At 42.6% G+C, this 19,196-nt stretch overlaps 1 protein-coding gene and 1 long non-coding RNA gene across 2 annotated transcripts in view; both read right to left on the bottom strand.

Moving 5' to 3' along the window:
* Positions 1–369: 369 nt before the first annotated feature.
* LOC118300398 lies at positions 370–1,761 on the bottom strand. The gene is made up of 2 exons (XR_004790078.1): positions 1,155–1,761; positions 370–560 (listed from the first exon to the last, which is right to left on the bottom strand). It is a non-coding gene; the product is annotated as an uncharacterized LOC118300398 (long non-coding RNA).
* Positions 1,762–6,394: 4,633 nt separating this feature from the next.
* The window catches only part of ppm1e (protein phosphatase, Mg2+/Mn2+ dependent, 1E), a 29,165-nt gene continuing 16,363 nt past the window's right edge, over positions 6,395–19,196 (bottom strand). Inside the window, exons 3-8 of the mRNA XM_035624741.2 lie at positions 12,981–13,102; positions 10,145–10,344; positions 8,769–8,957; positions 8,323–8,466; positions 8,086–8,179; positions 6,395–7,862 (exon numbers count right to left, since the gene is read on the bottom strand). Of these exons, the coding sequence (XP_035480634.1) occupies positions 6,934–7,862; positions 8,086–8,179; positions 8,323–8,466; positions 8,769–8,957; positions 10,145–10,344; positions 12,981–13,102 (1,678 nt within the window). The 3' untranslated portion in view covers positions 6,395–6,933. The remainder of the gene's footprint in view (positions 7,863–8,085; positions 8,180–8,322; positions 8,467–8,768; positions 8,958–10,144; positions 10,345–12,980; positions 13,103–19,196) is intronic.

The following is a 19,196-nucleotide window of genomic DNA, read 5'->3' on the forward strand; positions in this document are numbered from 1 at the left end:
TACGACCATGTTGCCATTTCTTTTGGTCTCACATCACACACAGAATGGAGCATCTTGAGTGTAAAAATGTATAATTTCGATTTGTACCAGAGGGATTTCTTGTTCGCTGGTTTATTCTGACTCATTTTGGCCGTCATCTCCTTGGTTAAATAATCAAGTTGGAGCAGAAAATAAATCTGTAAACTGTCGAGGATGGATGTCTACAGCAGAGTGTTCTGGAAAATAATCAGTTTTGCTTTTGTTTTCGCTCCCAAAGAAATTTGGCTCTGCTGAGGGTTTGTTTCCAGCCTGATTAGTGTTTCCTTCAGTCGATTTGAGAAGAACTCAATTCTTTTCTGTACATAAAAGCAGCAATAAAAAGTCTAGAAATACTCAGCAAAATATACTTTTTAGTACAAAATTGCCCTGATCAGAATAGTGCATGTTATACTACTGGATCATAACTGTTGATGCATTACGAGACGTCTTGTATTGGTAGTGCTGAAGTGGAGTCTCAGGACTGGATGTCACTCGGGATCAATTGGTCCGGAAGAAGTAGGTCATCGGTCAGTTTCATGCGTCTGTAATGGCAGAAATTGTTAGACCATGAATAAGTCTGATTGTTTCTTTGACAAAACATTGACTGAAGAGCACACAGTAAATATAATGACTAACTAAATGAAATGCAAAGCACCAAAAGAGAAGTGCCTTGAAACGACTAAAAATAAACAAGACAACCAGAAATAGACAGAAGGACTGCAGAGACGAGATACAGAATGAGCTCAGGAGGAAGACGACCTCAAGGAAACGCTGCATCGTCGGTCGTTTGTCTGTCCATGACTGTAGGTCATGTGGACTTACAAACACCGGCTGCTGATTGATTTTATTGCATATTAGAATATATAAAAATTGTTATTTGGCATTAGTGTATTAAACTCAATAATCTATGCTAATTTTAATAATTCCTTATAGGTTTGCATCATTTCATGCCCCATTTTTTTTTTTTTTTTTAAAACTGAGTCTCACTGGTTTCCACCCCCCCCCCCCCCCCCCCCCCTTTATTTCATCGCCCCGTTTTCCCCCGAAAGCCCAAACTGCTGGAATGGAGAGAATAAAGCCAGATTAGGGGTGAAATGATGAGTCTTTTTATAGAAAGAATGTGGAGGACTGCTCACTTGTTTGAAAAGCTGTTTATGTAACGGCGGACAGCACTGTTCCACATGAAAGCCCTGTTACAGCATCACACCACTCCTCACACCGTGCGGCTCCTGGCACTTCACTCTGCAGTGAAAAACAGTCTGTTCAGGTTTCCCATTATTCACCTCCACGAATAAACACAAATGTACTTCCTGTGAGTCCTGCTGTGCATCGTCCAAACCCCCTGCAGCCTGTCTTGACCTCACAAGAGTCACAAGATGGAACTGGGCAGTTGTGATATGATTACAAAAAAAAAATCTGTGTTCTATGACACGAACTTTTTTCTTATCTTTATCATGTTTTGTGAATCATTGGATAATTTGACCTCTCTTAGTTAAGTTATTTAATTAAATCCTTATTTGTGTTGTGTTTTTATAAGATATTACTAAACAATCATAGTTGGAAAAGCCACTGGAAACTACAGCTGTCATGAAAAATGTCGTGGAGTAAAATATAGTTCCTTCTGAAATGTATTAGAGTAGGAATTCTCAGGTAAAGTACAAAGTACTTCGAAGTGGAGTATTTCAGTTTCCCTCCCTGCAGCGATCGGCAGTCATCTGATTCAGAACAGACGTTATTTTGATGTGCGTATTTGTGAAAAAGACAAGATGGTATTTGATAGTAACTCATATATTTTTTTTATTCTTCAGCCTCTGGGCCTCAGCAAATTTAATTTCAATAAAAAAATAATAGCTTCTACATTAAAGTGCCACGTCTCAGTTTTAATTCCGTAGAATTACGACAATGTAAAAAAGAACTGTGTGCCACTTCTGCTGGGCAGACATGCTACAGGGCCACCGCCATGTTCGACAGGTGGCTCCATCAATTTCATAGATTGATTTTTATTTAATTAAGTCTAAAGATCTTCTTTTTTTTGCAAACAACTGAGAAACTTTACGTGAGAAGAGGAAAATAAAACTGACAAGAGGAAGAAAAAAAATAAGGCATCAGACTAAAAGACTTGTTCTAATCTTTATATACATGATAATTAGTCACCAGTTACAATACACATTTTTATATACTACAGGAACACAGATAATACAGATACTCAACGTGTGTTTTACTGTTTTTTTTGTTTGTTTTAAATCTATCCTGCATGTTGAATAAGAAACAATCGTGGGGTTTGTCTTCAAGCCTGGAGGACAAGAAGGTGAAGGCTGCTGACACGAGTCAGTCACAGCCCTCGGTGATCCAACCCCCCCGGGGAATACCGATGCAACCGAACCGTCCTGCTTCCGATATCATGGCTCCTTTTTTAACGAAGAAAGCTTCACATTCATTTTTCCTCGGACGTGCAGATCAAGTTTAAATCTTTGCGACGTCACATTTCGAAAAGGGGAACGCAGAAGTCTGACTCAACTGACGACTTCTTGCCGAAAGGTGTGGGAGTGTGTGAGGTGAACCTCACCACGGGCAGCAGATTATGACTCATAATCCTATTCTCTATGGGGGAAAAATGAATGTGAAATTGACTTCGGGAACTCAGCGTTTATGCTCTGTGACCTTTCGAGTATGGCTGACAGGACGACATTTTTGTTGCCCCCTTCAGCAGAAGACAAACCCTCAGAGAGCCTTTTAATGCAACGTCATTATTGCTTACAGAGAAATAGAAAAAGCTTATTTTTTTGTGTACATAGACACACAGTGCAGATTCATGGAGGGCCCTATACTTAGACAGATATTATGGGAGGGCAGAGCCGAACTTCTGCTTGCCTTCGTCATCGGGGGAGTGAGACGTCCGACTCGGAGGAACTTTGAGTGCAGGCAGCAGAACGTGACGCGAGCAAGTGAGGGTTTCTCAAGCTAAGGTAGTATATTAACCACGATTAAAGATGATGAACGTTTCTTGTTTTTTTTTATTGCTCAAACACTGACAAATCTCCCAATGACGAGTAACAGTGTATAACTAATTCAGGTGGGTTTTTTTGATGAATGCAACCCACGCATCCTTGTCTCTGAGCACTGCTGTGGTGCGTCTTCGGCGCTGCGCTTCTTCCTGAGCTCTGGAAGACCTGCTGTGAATACGTCAGCGGTTTGAAAAAAAACAAAAAATCTAAGGTGAATCACAGGGAATGGAAAGCTACTGCTGCAGGCCTTCAGATCGGCTACGCCTTTAGATCAGCCCTGGTCCGTGCAGGGTGGTTTTCCGTGGCATCACACAACTGCCACCAGTTACAAAAAATGACAGCAAATGCATTTCTGTCATAATGACAATAAAAAGTGATCTCGTAATAACGATAAAAGACCCAGTATCTTGTTACCATGACTTGATATCTCGTTGTGAGAAGAAGTGAGTGGTCAACTCAGAACATGTTTGACTTAACTGTTGATTTGTCTTTATTTTGATTGAACTCTTCCTCCAGTTATTGGCGGAACAACCGGGTCAACGAAGAGCACGTGAAGAAGAAAATAGGAATCTTCTGTTGTCATAACAAGATCCTGAGAAACCTCTTTTGTCTCATGGTGGCACTTCTGCTCCTCCAGAGTTTACTGCCCTGTGTAAAAGATCTAATCTCAACGAGACGGCCGCTCTGAGCGAGGCCCGAACTCCACAGCAGCTCAGTTTACTCGTGTTTCTCCCTCATCATCGACACCTCACTCATCATCTAACACCTGCAGAGTTGGAACAATAACCTACAAACTACTGATATGATCTGATTGGCAAGATAATATATTTTTTAAGGCTGATACTGAATAAAAAAACTAAAAATAACTCAAAGCTCAAGATTGGAGATCCAGTATTTTAAACCGTTAATTAACAACTTTATGAATGTTTTTTTCCCGAGATGTTTATTCACGTCGGGGTGAGAAAAGCAGGGTGAAACGGCGGCGAGGCCGCGATAGTACAACTACAATTCTCCAGTGAACGCCGGACTGGTCCCACACCTTTAGTAGCTTTTCGAAGGCAGAGTTTTATAGACTGACGCCCCCTGATGACAGCTGTTCACCAACATCACATCCTCACCACCGCCACCTCGGTCCGGCGGCAGGATATTCTGACAGTCCCACATCCGACTGTTTACAGTCAGTATCTGAGCCATTCGTGGATTAAAACCACTGATTTACAAGACGTAATCATTATATGTACACTCCTCCATCACTTGCTCAACTCACAATTAGTACTCATAATATACACACAAACACACACACACACACACGCCCAGGTGAATATTTCGAATATTTCATGAAGTGATCTCCATTGTTTCCTGGCACGCTTCCCGAGACAACCACCGTGTCAGTGATACTTCCTCAAAAGGGATCTGGTGGTTTTACTTTGTTAGGTTGAGTGACTTGACAGTACATTCCTCGTGGCTAGATGCCCCCCCCCCCCCCCCCCCCCCCCCCCAAAAAAAAGAACACCACCTCATATTGACCAACTTCTGTGAGTCTTTGGGAATGTTCTGGGACATGAGGTACATCCTGTTCCTCTGACAGGATGGTTCCAGGAGACTCCGAGGTGAGTCTGCGTCGACCAGCAGGACGGAGCAGGGGGGAGGTGGTGGTGACCCCCTTTTGTCAAGGATGACTAAAATAGTGCCAGCTGTTGGAAAAATCACTTGTATTAACGTTGCGCCTGCTGGGTGTTAAAACAGCCAGTGACTGGTGCCAGGGAAGTGGAGGCCCGATTTTACAGGACCTGGTAATCACTAACACCCTGACATTTTGGAAACACACTGCATCAATCGAAGAATCGGGAATGACAGTATAAGGGAATTTTGGGGAGTGATTAATGAACGTTCAGTAGACCCAACCCCGAACAGCAACTGTCCAATCACAGTGTAACAACCGCAAAGAGGCACAGTCCAAACTCCAAAGTCAGAAAAACGAAGTGTACTGTAAGCAAATGATTCAGCAGGTGATTTAAGATAGTGTACACTTATTCACTTTCTTAATCTGGAGATTCATTTGACGCTAAATAAATAGCTACAGCCAGTGTGTGATTGGCTTAGTTGCGCATTAATCATCAATAAAGTGATTGAGTGTATTTTTCCAAAATTCTCAAACAATCCCTTTGAATGCACGTGCATTCCTTTACCTTTGTGGTGACATGAACATATAAATTCAATAATGAGTGAATTTGTGTGACAGGAGAGTAGGCTTTAGTAACACAAATCTTCCATACGCACGTTTTCTGCAGCTTTCAACTAACCAGGTGTGAGGATAAATACAATTGAAATACTAGCAATAACTTTGTGTCCCTACAGCGACTATAAATAAAATATATTTTTAAATATCCCTCCACTCCCCTCCCAAAAAAACCCATAATCCCAGGGTTATACACCCATCTGGAATACTGGACAACTGGAGCATTTATTCAGGTAAGTGACTGCTAATCTTTTATAATCAGGTGTTGAGTGCTTTTATCTGTAGACAAATTGTGGCTGGATAATGGGCGGGGTCAGTGACTTTGTTCGGGGGCAGAACAGCATGTGCCTCCAGTCCCCGAAAACCTGTAGCAGCAGTCGCTCTGGCCTCCTCTGTGAACTTAATTTACCTGCTGAAGAGGAAATGCTCTGAGGAAAAGACGCAAGCTGGACAATTTACTGTGGAGCCTGATATAATGCTCGGTCGCTTGACATTCTCAACGGCTGCCTTTAGAAGAAAAGATGATAGGTGTCACGTCAACCTGCCTTTGAATCTGGGTGACATTAGATTGAAATGAAGAGAAATAATAAAGCTGAGTAATTGTCAGTTAACCTATAACTTGGCTAAAGGGCTGTACTTTCATTTGGATGTGCAGGATTATGTGTCGATGGGTCATTTAAGTACTTTTTCAACTAAACTAAAGCATGGCAGATTTATTGGTGTGGCCAATATTTTTGGCTCGTATCAGCTGGGTGATCACATCTGGGCAGTGGCGTATACATCATCGGATATATTGACTTAAAAAAAAACCTGCAGGACATATCATTGTTTTTTTTATGTCAAACATTGATTTCACTACAATAAAGTTCCAGTGTCCACATTGTTTTGGCCAAGTAGTGTATCTTAGTTCTCCCACCACAAGGCTTAATAATTGGGGAGATCAATTTTTTTCTTCGTCTGCATTTACCCCCTCCCAAATACATAATTTCTGTCTACAGACACTATCAAGAGTGGAGCGACCAAGCATACAAATTAAATATTAACTAGTATTCAGACTGAAAACAAGTGAACCTTGTGTTCGAACCATTGAGGAGCTTTTGTCCCAGTACAGACTCAAGCTCCAGGGAGGCAACAACATGCACTGAAAGTTTATTTCACATGAAAGCTCAGAGTTTAAAAATGCCCTGTAACTCCTTTCCTCCCTGTTATTTGACACTTAACTTTCTCATTCAGTCTTGTTCAAGAAGGACAATTAATATTTTTGCCAAAAACATTGTGAAATCCTAATTTGCACTGCCTGCAGGTAACTTTCCTGTTCTTGTCTTTTCGTTTCAAATTCAGTCTGAACGCATCTTTTCAACCCGCAGTTCGAGCCCAGGCTTCATATTAACTGATCAGTGGTCACAATGGAGTGGATGCAGCTTGCAATGCAATTTGCCTACAGCATTAAAGAGCAGGACTTGTGCTCAGTGGGCCAGCTTACATTTGGAAACATTTTGGCTTAGGACATCTTCCGACAGAGACTCAACAATCACGTTACAACCGCAGGGGCCACAACTACCTCCTATGAAATGAAGACGTGTTGTTGAAGGTCGTGGTGTGTGGGCGGGCTGAGGGGCAGGGAGCAGGACTGAATCAATGAAGGAGATGGTTTGGTTTGGGGTCACCTCTTTACATGGTGGCATCATGGGGCAGTCGAGGCACTGCCACTTCAGGTCTCCGGTTGGAGCAGCGCTGCGTGTGGGGCTGCCTGTGGCCAGATGGTAACAGGCCCAGCAGCTCTCTGGATCTGCTTGGCCACCTCCGGCCCCGTTGGCGACTATCATAACCAAGCATGCGGCTTCGCCTCACTGCCTGACCCAACAGCATGGCTGTCTGGGGCCAGAGTGGGTCCGTAAATCTAGAGATGCTAGGCTCCTGAAAAGGGATACGGGACCTGTGCCTCACTGGGCGTTCTTCTCGGTAGATGTAGGAGGCGGTGAAGAGGTCGGGGCTAAAGCTGGAGCAGGGCTGCTGCGAGTCCCGGGTCAGGGAGATGCGGCCCTCCAGTGATGGCCCCAGCAGGCTGAGGCTAGTTCTGTCCGTGAGCGAGTCCGTCCGGTCTTCATAGCTGAGGTCAGCAGGGGCTGAGCACTGCTGCAGGGGCCAGCCTCCACGACTTTTCCCCCCAATGTCCGCAGTGCTGCCTCTTTCTCCACCAGCGCGCTCGACCCTGACTGCTTCGTCTTCCTCCTCCTCCTCCTCCTGCTCCGCGGCCTCCGCTACGTCCTCTTCCTCCACCTCTCCCTCCACGACACCCTCCTCGTCGTCGTCGGTGCTGGTCGGGGGCGGGGAGCGTGGGTCCCTCAAAAAGACCACTATGACAGTGATATTATCACTGGAGCCTGCATCACGAGCAGAGGCCACCAGCTTGTGGGCTACCATGGTAGTGTCTCCGGCGTTCTCCTGGAGGTGGTCGCTGACCACCCGCACCGCCTCATCTGGAACCACTGTATCCCAAAAGCCATCACAGGCCAGAATCAGGTAGTCTTCTGAACCGTCCAATGGGAAGACGCCGTGGTCTGCATCACCGCAGATATAGGGTTTGTGCTCTGAGTCCCCTGTCAACATGGATAACAGGTTGGTCTGTTAAGTCCCTATCATACCATCACTCACAATAGCAAAAGTTTGCAATTTGCTAATAATTTTTTTTTAATATATATGTTTATTTAGCTTCTCAAATATTTCCATGAATCTTTTGGGAGTGAAAACAATAAATCATGCATGAAAAAAACCCACAACAAACATCACAGTGTATATAATTGTATAAAACTAATTCTTTACCTATTGCTCTGGATACAGACAGGCTGCCATTAACCCTCCATGTGCCGAACCAGATCACACAGCCTCCCAGAGCCTCGATCCTCTGCTTCTCATCCTGCAGAGAGACATGAAGCACAACTGGCTTTAGTGGTCAGTCAAAATGCTGTTGACTGTCACATGGTACATACAAATCTCAGTATCAAAGTATGAGTACAGTGGAAACAAAAGGTTTGTGAAGATATGTGTGTAAATCCTTACCTCTCTGTCTGGTTTATGTGGTTTCATCAGCTCCACAGCCTCTCCCCTCCTGACCAGGATGACCTGGGAGTCTCCCAGCCAGGCCACATACAACGTCTGGCCCCGCAGGAACGTCACCACACCTGTGGTGCCACAGCGCAAGTGCTGCCGAACACAGACGAATGTTTAGTTACATTATTCTAAACTGCCACTACTCCGGAGGGTTCTCCTTTTTTTTTATTAGATCGGGGTCATAAACAAACAAAAAATGTATCATGATGAAGTAGCAGTAGTAGAAGTACCAGTATAACTAGGAGAGACGGGAGTAGTAGCAGTAATAGTAGTCATATTAGTAGCATTAATATATATTAGGAAACAAATACAATTCATAAAACTTGACAGATAAATATTTCTCATCCACAGGTTTGCACTGGTCCATAATATATAGTTTTTTCAGATGTGGTTACCTCTCGTGCCGCCTTCTTCACAAAGCGCTCATCAGTGACTTTGAAGGCTTTGCAGAGCGCCTCAGAGGGGTCGTGGCTGAAGGACTCCTGATGAACTAAGTTGACGTGGAGGTGATTGGCAGCATAAATGGCAGCATCCACACCGCCATGACCATCAAACACGGCAAAGAAAGCCTGTTCTTCCTGATCCTGAGAGACAATACATGTCATGTCAGTGGGAAGACTTAGTTTGATCATGTGCTGTAAGAATAATCAGAGATATGACATATAGGGCAAAAATCTAAGCATTTTACATAAAACATTCGCTAACAAATATGGAAACGGTGAAGAATACACTCAATTTAACAGCTCCTTGGATTAAAACTATTATCAAATCTCTTGCGTGAGTTTAATGCATTAATAACTAGACGAAACAATAACAACTTCCCACTCACCTTCAGTTTTATCTATATTATATCTTTCTCAACAAATATAATATACCTAGATCTGCCAGTACTGTAGGTACAGTTGAGTCAGGACACATGGACCAACATCGATTGTAGTAGATTTCTTTAAAATGTTAAAACTGAAAATAAAGTTTACTTTTCAGTATTGGTAAGAATAAGGGAACTGCCTTATGTTTCCTTGCGAATTGTTTTAAAAACAACTTTAGAGGAGAGTGTAGGTGATTTTTATGGATTTAGATAAACAGAAGTTTGATGCAAGTAGGCTGCACTACTGTGCTGGTAAATGTTCATAGCTGTTTGTTGTTTATCTTTGACACCTTCGTGATTCTAACACAAACAGCCACCTCTGCTGTAGTGCATTATATTTTGTTTTAGATTGTGGACACTAAACCCCCAAAATACATTTTTGGAGACAATATAATGTTTTTTTCGATATGCAATATTGCAATGTCTGAGTGTGATATTGAATTTCATTATTATTTCATTATTAATGTTGAATGTCAACTGTTATCTGTGCATATGTGTGGAGAGGCTGTGTGCTCCTGTAACGCCTGTGTTTGTTTCTTTCTTCAGAAAACCCAGGATAAATTTTTCCTAAGGAAGGAAGACTAATAACGATAAAGACTAATCCTACCATCCAACAAAGACAGATAGTAAGAAATGATGAATGAGAGCCTGTATTGAGTTACACATGATAATGGAACAGAGTCTAGCCCATTTGTCATGACTCTATTTGCAACAGGCACTGCAACCTCTTTGTTTTTGTTCCAATTGCCATTATTATTACTACAACACAACACTAAATCTATAAATCTAAATCTATTAGAATCTGAGAAGACGTGAAAAGTGAAGCAACTAAACTGGCTGGAGACGTGGCTTCAATGGGGTCCAACAATGACCTACTTTTCATGGCATTGGATGTGTGTCTACCTGGATGTTGAAGAGTGTATTGAAGTCAGGGATGATGACATGCTTGTCCTCCATCTTGCGCCTCATGTTCTTGATGGCATGGATGGAAGTTTCATAGTATGGCTGTGGACGGCGGCGGAAGGGCAGCTCCTTCATCCAGAGGCAGCACATCTCAAACAGTCTATTAAACACCAGCCAGGCCAGCTTCACGGACTCCATTTCTAAAACAAACACACACACACACACACACGTTTGTTTGTTTGGCTGCTCATTCAACAAGCTAAAGTCAAGGACAAGACATATTCATAAGTTTATAAGACTATAGATAATAAGGGGAGTTAAGAAGAAAAGCTAATATTGGGTTGTTTTTCAGAGCTGACATTAGTGCTTTCTGCAAGATTGGATTAGTCGCATCAAAACTTCCATATTCGTAGACGGAGGATTGAACAGCGAAGTGTTGGAAAACTAGAAGGTAACATCATGAAACCAGAAAAATATAGGAATACAAATTTCACACTTGTAGTTTCTTATTTTTCCACATATCTGCTCTTGACTTACAGAGCAGATATGTAATTGCTTTAGCAGGCGAGAACATGCAATGTAATTTTGCTTGGAATTTGAGCGCAGTGTAAGAACTTCAAGGCAACTCAGATTAACTTGTTATGCTGTGTCAAAAATGGAATTGTGAAAAATCCCCATCCCCAGTGGAAATTATGCGGTCGTAAAAGCCCCAAGGACGTGTTTTACTTTTCCAGAGAGGCAGAAGAAAGAAACTCTGATTGAGACATTGCACATAGGTAGAGAAGTGAGTGGAACAGATCTGAGCAGGGAGCTTCCTCGGCAATCTGCAATAAACAAGGCGCAGACTGTGAGTACATGCTGGGTTGACCTACTAACGATAGCTGCAGGTATAATAAGTCTATTATCTCTGTAGTGTCACCTTCCCGCCCCAAACTTCCAACGTACATATATGTCAAACTCTGTCCCAATACTTAACTTCATTCTGTGAACTGGCTACCTCTACTCATGCTCCGGATGGACTGAAGACACTAGAGTGGGATGAGGCAGCGTCAACCAGGATGTGATCGGCTGTTACACAACTCGAGAAGTTCTTCGAGAGAGCACACATCAGTGAGGTGTGGAAAAGTGTGAGCCGTGTGTGCTCAAACTGTGAGTTTGAGTCCATCAAAATTACAATGCTTCACACATCTAGTAGCAAATCTTGAAACAATGGTGGATAAAACAGTGTACTGGCAAAGAATTCAACCTCTGTATCTAAGCACTTTCATTTTGAGCTACTGACGACGTCTAGATGTCAGTTAACCCAACTTTGCGACTTCCATTCCTGGTCTGTGGCACTGAAGACATAAATGTTTCATGTTTCATTTGTTTAAAAAACAAAAAGCTCAATAATTTCCAAAAACCTCAAGGCCACTTCAGTTTTTGGCAAACTCATTACTCAAACGGGGATTAATAGTTTGTTGGGGACTATTTTCGGTTGCGGATTAGTACACGTTTGGTGCTCTCATGGAACTTAGTATTCGAACTCTTTACTCAGAACTTAGTTGAAGCACCCTTGTTAGAATCCAGCTTTTAAGTCATCTTGGGCATACTGTGGCAAGATTTTCCTCTTGTTAAAAATCACCCACAGTTATGTTTTATAATGTGGCAACCTCTAGGGCCTGTCAGTGGACAGACATTGTCTTGGCTGTGGGCTTTGTGTCATTGTCCTGTTGGAAGGTCTGTGGGCCTGAGTACTCTGGTCCAGCTTTTCATTAAGGATATCTATGCAGCTTCATTCTGTTTTCCGTCAACCCTGACCAGACTCCCAGTCCCTGCTGCTGAAATCACCCCCACAGCATGATGCTGCCATCACTATGCTTCACAGTCGGGAGGGAATTTGGCAGGTGATGAGCGGAGCCTGGTTTTCCTCCAGACATGACGCTTTGAATTGAGGCCAAACAATTTAATCTTGGTATCATCAGACCATAGAGAGCCGTGTTTCTCCCAGTCAGAGAGTCCTTTAGGAGCTTTCGTGTATTTTCATGTATCTGTCACTGAGGAGAGGCTACTGTCTGGCCATTCTGGCACAGAGCCCAGATCGGTGGAGTGCTACTGTCCTTCTGGGAGTTTCTCCCTTAGTCACTTCTCTTACCAAGGTCTGCGTCCTCCCGATTGCTCAGTTTTGCCAGGTGGCCAGCCTGAGGAAAAGTCCTGGTTGTTCCAGACTTCTTCCATTGGAGAATTATGGAGGTCACTGTTCTCCCGGGACCCTTCAATGTAGCAGAAATCTTTTTCTAGCCTTCCCCAGATCTGTCTCTTGTCACAATCCTGCCTCTGAGCTCTGTGGACAGTCCCCCCACCCTCATGGCTTTGCTTTTGCTCTGATATGCGGTGAGACGTGTGAATGTCTTTCCAAATGATGTCTCAATTAAAATTCATCACAGGTGGACTCCAATCAGGTGTAGTAAAATCTCAATGAGAAGTGAGGTACCTGGGCTAAATGTCAATCACAAAAACATTGCTTATTCGTATCTGAGACGTTCGTCTTCATAAAAATTAGTTTAATAATTGTAATAGTTAGCCAAACCCTGATGAACACTTTAATGAAACCCCGTTGGCACATGGTGGTTGTAGTATAGCCATCTTATAGCTGTGAGTAAGAGTTGGGGTCTATTTTTTGCCTTCTAGTGGTCAAATATCGCTTACTGCAGCTTTGCCAGGGAGAACTGGGACAAAGCCCTGGTGGTTACATGCCTGCGTACGTGTGTGGGATGAAGCGACAGAGAGAGACCTAATTTGTTGGTAACTCTGTGTGTGTGTGTGTGTGTGTGTGTGTGTGTGTGTGTGGACTCACGTGGTAGTGGGTCAGCTCCATCTTCCACAGTCTTATTGAGGTGGTGGATGGAGAGGTCGGTCTGCAGGAGGCTGTCTGCTGTGGCTCTGGCCAGGGCTGCCGCCAGGGAGCATGGGCAGTTGCTGTGAGGAGGAGAGAGGACATGTTAATGAATGGATCAGAAATTAAAATCATATGAAAATAGTCTGCCGTGGAGACCAACAGCGTCCGCTTTTATTTTGCCCGTGTAATTGTAAAATTTAGATATGAACAGAAACACAGTATAGGTCCACCATGACTGACGCCTGACGCTATGAATTTTCACATTCCACATTTCACATTCCAATAAGTGAAAACAGACCTTTTTTTAAATGGCAAAAGAGAACATTAGCAAATATATTTTCTGATATTTAATCAGAAGTATTTGCCTTGAAGAATCAACATCTCTGTTTGAGAGCAGCAGTAGATAAACATATCTAAAGCCAGAGCTGTGTGTGCGCCTGTGCCAGAGGAGGTCGGTCTCCTCTTAAGGTTAAGGTGAGTTAGAGAGGAGGAGAAGAAAGAGGAAGCAGAGGAGGGAGAGGAGGAGGAGGAGGAGGGGGTCGTTTGAAGGACTGAAGGCCTGCTGTACATGAGTCACTAAGACGACTAGGCCACCTCCAGATGCAGGTAACCATGGCAACCCCACTTCTGGACTTCAAATTAAGTTGAAAATGCACTTGAACGGAACTGATACCAGCTTAACGGCTTCCTAATTCAGGATTGAGGGCCACAGCTTGCTTTAGTGTTGTGGGAAATACAAGTTAAACAAGTATATTTAAAATAAATATCTATTCCTGTCTGTCCTGGACAAATATGATCTGAGGATTTGTAGACGGTCTTTAATCTTTATACATGTCCAATGCAACATGATTTACCCGCTGAACACCATACTATCTTCCTGGACTTCTTAGTTGATATTCTATTCATACAACTGCACATGTAGCATATTCTGGTTCAGAGGGATTCAAAATATAGCTCTGTGGCAGCTGAATCCTGAAAGATATACAGTATAACAGTAACATGTTAATTAATAGGATTCTGAACACTTGAAACAGTCATTACACTGTTTAATTTATCCAAATGAATGAACTGGAGTACAACACAGGGGCCATTTCCACAATTAAATACTGCGTGTCAGGTGTGAAAGCCCCTCTGTGGCTCCTTTCGTAGACGACATGGGTTTAATCAATGAAAAGCAAAGCCCCATTTTAATCTACGACACAACGGATGGTTTGAAAAACGAAGACTTGGATTCATTCAAACAAAAGTGCAAGTACATAAAATAAAACAATCACAAAACTTTCTGTAAAAACACAGAACATTCCCGTTTTTTTAGAAAACCATAGAAAGTGTACAAAACATATTAATTTCCCTAAAAGCAAATTGGCAACAGTTAAGGAAGCACAGGAAAAATGAAATAATAAAAAGTTCTATTCTGTACCCTTCAAAATAAACGTTTCAGAATTCACAAAGAATTTTACAAGAGATGGCAATGGCACTATATAATTATAATTCACATTTCTTGTTTATCTCTGCTCGCCCGCCATGTTGTAGTGTGGGAAAAAGTTACAACAACAAAATCCGTCAAAATTAGTCAGACTAAAACATGAATTCTAATGTCATCCAACAAACCTTTTTGTGTTTGAGTCAATATATTTAATCATGAGGATAAATAAGCTTCTTGCAGCCAATACGAGTTGAAGCAAACCTGAGGTTCCCCAACAGAGGAAGTCGTCTCCATCTGTCCTCAATGATTACAAACTGGTTGCCTTCAAATCCCACATAGCGAAAGTGCCGGAGAGACTGGTACTGGTCCATCTCAGACCTCAGGTGGCACCTCTCTGGACCGGTTCAGTTTTCGCCCTCAGTTTGCAGTCGACGGCATTGTCATCTACCTACTGGAGTGAGCCCTGTGTTACCTGACAAAGCAGGCACCACTGTGAGAACAATATGGTCTTCATTTTCTCGTATATGCCTTCCGTAAAAGCTCCAGAAGAGGAAGGCATATGCCTCCACAACCCTAAACACACAGACAGACAGTTTGTGCAGCTGCTATTTGCAAAATGGGAACAGAGCGGATTCTGTTCCGCAATCTATCTGATAAATGGTTGAGAAGGTCGAGTGAAGATCTTCTCCTCCCTGGAAATGAGAACCGGGGCCCATTTTTCCAAATTTGCGAGAGGCAAGTGCCAATTTGTTTCATTAGATTGTTTCCATTTTGGCCAATTTGATGTTTCACAAATCACAACAAACAGTGAACATGCAACATTCCTGTAGAACTTTTGAATAATCAGCAAATTATAAATGACAACAATTTGCTAAACAAGATGCTCTGAGCATGTGTGATCTACGTGCGAGCTGTACTCTCAAAAACGCTTTTGTGAAGTGGACTGCAGGAATCATTTAAGTGCTCTTTGTGTGCTGAAGTTGGTTTGAAATGTAGTGCTTTTAAAAGTGGAAAAATCTCTAGTAAGTAAAACAGGAAAGGTCCAAATGGCATGAGAGTTAAAGTTATCTGGGCCTCTCCTCCATGAGAAACTATTTTTTTGTCAGGTCCTCGATTTCACTCTCAAACTGGGTCAAGGGCTTGAAGCATCAGGAACACAGGAGTTGAAGCGTTCCCCCATATAGCAGTAACTATAGTAACCTCCCGTGTAAACCTCTCCTTGAAAATGTGGCAGCTGTACCGGTGAAGTATCTTGTTCCACTTCTTTAAGGGCTGAAGACAAATTATGTAACACATCTAATTGTGAAGTAATTGCATGAGCTCAATCATCACATCGCAGGATGACCCTGTGACCCCAGTGAGTCACATTCTAATGAATGAATAGGCCGTGGGTCTTTTCAGACACGGTTAATGTCAGTCTGAATCTCATATTATTTTCAGTTCAAAAGAAGTTTTCGTTTTCATGCGCCATCTCATATCATAGAATCGCAAAAGGGAAGGGATCTCAGTTTGAACAGATGAACTACAGTATTTTACTGAACATTCAGTATGGGGTATGGGTGTGTGAGTATTGCGTTCATCTTTCTCTTAGATTCAGGGCGAAAAATACGTTCCTGATCTGTTGCACCATTACAAACAGTCCAGACCTCTGAGATCATCTGGGATATGTCTGCTTACAGAGTGAAAAGCTAAACACGGAGAAGCAGAATTCACTTTTTACGCGCCGCATATTTGGAGCAAACACTTGAGATCTGCTGCCACTCTCAGTCCAGTTAAATCAGGACTCAGTTGGATTTTATCAAGTAAAATTTGGAAATGTTTATTCGTATCTTGCAACGTAATTTCCACCGAGATGTGGAACAACTGAAAACTGACAAAGAACATCTAACGACAGAGAGAGGAAAGAAGATAGCGATTGGGAGATGAGGGGTGGCTAAATGTCAGTATTTGGGTTTGTTCAGCGTCCCTCTCCTCCATGTTTCCATTCATAGAAACCCAGTACATTTTCCCTTCTCTCTCTCTCTCCTCACTCGTTCCACCACTGGCAGCCCAGTGGGGGTGGATGCTGAGTCGAGGAGCTCTGATTGGCTGCAGGTAACACAGGAGAATGCGCGGCGCGCCAATGGCAGCTCCCGGTGGCTCGTGCATCACAGTGAGGTCATGTGGAGCGGAGGAGGATTAAAGGAGAGCTTAATCTCAGTTCACACCATCACACTGCAACAACACGACTAGACTAGATAAATGACCAGCGCTGGTTCAGCTGGTCCGACTTGTTGTCACAATCATTCAGTCACAGTTAAAGTCTTTGTTTTTCCTTCACACAGCATTCAGTCTATATATACACACATGTAAAAGCTTAAGCGTTTTATTTTACAGTGTGTTCTCTGACTTTTCTGCTGTTTATCTCTTAATTACAATAAAAGGTATGAGGCATGTCTCAATGTGAATATTGGAAAATAACATACATGGTCGCACATATAAAGCTCAGATAATATAGTACAACTGAACCACAAGAAGAAACTCTGAAATTGAAGACAGGAATCTGTCTCTCTTCTTCGGTCTCAAAAACAAACAAACAAACAAACAAAACTGAGCAATATCCACGTTATTATTTACCACATTGCTGCTGCTTTGGATTCTCTTCTACAGGTTTTTCCTGTATCAGTGACCTGTACGCTGCTCGTGACTGGTGACTTTGCTTTTGCTGATCTCTTCCCTTCAAAGTCCTATACCTTCCCATGTGTAGAGTCATTTCACTTATTTTCTTTTGCCCTTTCATGGTTTATTGATTCTGTGGGATTTTATGTTGTTGTTTTGAGTGGCTCCCAAGATGACTAGCAACCACTCTGATGCTAGTGGAGATTTGTGTTTCCCCTTTACCTCAACCTGACCACTTAATATTTTATATATATATCTGATGCAATCTATACAACAGCTTCTTCTTCTTTTACAAAGATAATAATGTTCAGGCTTGAGTGACACTGTCAGGGAGGAGGTGTTCATTTAACAACTGAGGTTGTACCTAGAAGAGGTGTTGAACTGGACTGTATTACTGGTGTGTATGCAGTGTAAGCAGTAGAAATCCATGACGACGTCCCCAAGTCTCTTTTTTTTTCAGTCCAAAAGCCAGAGGGTATTCAGTTTACAATGATATCAAACATTGAGAATACTTATACGTATATATTTGACTATCAGAACAGTTGATGATTATAATTACCCTCAATTATTTCCCTATTTGTTTCATATTTTCCTTCTTATTCCTCACAAAACAACCCGCCGGATCTACGGGGTAGAAATGTCCCCCAGCTACAGCCGTGACTGCTGATAAAGTTTGGAGTTGAATACGGTGGTATGCTTGAGTCAGCGGCGATTACCACAGTCTGGTGTTGCTTTTGTTCTCTCGTGTGCTCTGCGCTGCGGCTGTGTTTAGCTACAATCACGCAGGGAGCTCTGACAGGCTGCTCGCAGTGATGAAAACCGGGGAGTCTACGTGTTAGCAGATGACTCATGCGCGCAGATATGATTTTTCTTCTTCTTTCTTTCTTTTTTGAAACCATTGCTTTCTACAAGCTCGTTCTATTCTACAGAATTAGCCCCCGAGTCGAACAACAAGGTTGTTTCCATAGCAACACGGAAGCAAGTGACTGACAGTCGAACATTGTCAGTCGTCCTGTTGCCAAACCCACAGAACGAGCTCCCACTTCATTATGCTAAATATTGAACCTTTTCCGTGCCAAAGCTGAGGTGAGAGAGTCGACCCGCTGAAACTCGCGAGGGTCTGTTGATATGTTCTGCTTTGGGCACCGGCTCCTTGTACCAGGCATCCCTCATATTACACCTGGAAGACATGCCCAGAGAGAAAACCCACTGGATATTTCCAGTCTCACATTTGGGTATTTGCTTTTATAAAAAAATTCCCGAAATGTGGTCAAAAGAAATTTTGAATTAGTGTGTTTTAAGCTACTACTGTTAGTGCTCTCAAGAGGGAATAACAGGTTTACATAATACAAAGAGTGCCAGTAACCCCTTAAATCCTCAAAACATGGTGCTTCTCCCTTGAGATGGATTTCAAATGACTTTGATGAATTAATTTGTCTCCTCAGTCCACACACACACACACACACACACACACACACACACACACACACACACACACACACACACACACACACACACACACCATGTGGCGCTTTAGTCTGTTGCCGGGCTTTCAGGCATCTAATTGTGAGTGGCGGGAATCCACTGATGCTACATCTGAACTGCTGGACATGAAATAAAAACCCTGCATTCCATCCTTTACTCAGCACAGGGTAAAAACCCTCTGTTCTTTCTTTTCCGCTGAGGTTTTGTTCATGCTCATATTCACAATGAAAACAGAAACCTGTGGATAGAAATCTAAAATCCTCCTATGACATCATGCTCGCTATTCGGTACATGCTACACCTACATACTGTATATCTAAGTGCAATTTACAATATTAAAGATTTAACTCATATTACACTGTTTGTACAGTATGTATTGTCAGAAACTCGTTCTACTGAAGGGCACATGTTACTCAAATAGGAGCAAATGCTTTATTGGGGACTATTTTCAGCCAAGGATTAAGGACCATTTGTTGTTCCGGTATTTACAGAGCGGAAAGCGGATCTATTCACAATGCATTAATCATTTCCCACATCTAAACTGGTGTTTAAAAAAAAAAAGAGTGCAGCGAGAGTGTCAGACCAGCTTACACACATTTATACTTC

The sequence above is a fragment of the Scophthalmus maximus genome, chromosome 2 (assembly GCF_022379125.1).
Source record: "Scophthalmus maximus strain ysfricsl-2021 chromosome 2, ASM2237912v1, whole genome shotgun sequence".
Classification (NCBI taxonomy): domain Eukaryota; kingdom Metazoa; phylum Chordata; class Actinopteri; order Pleuronectiformes; family Scophthalmidae; genus Scophthalmus; species Scophthalmus maximus.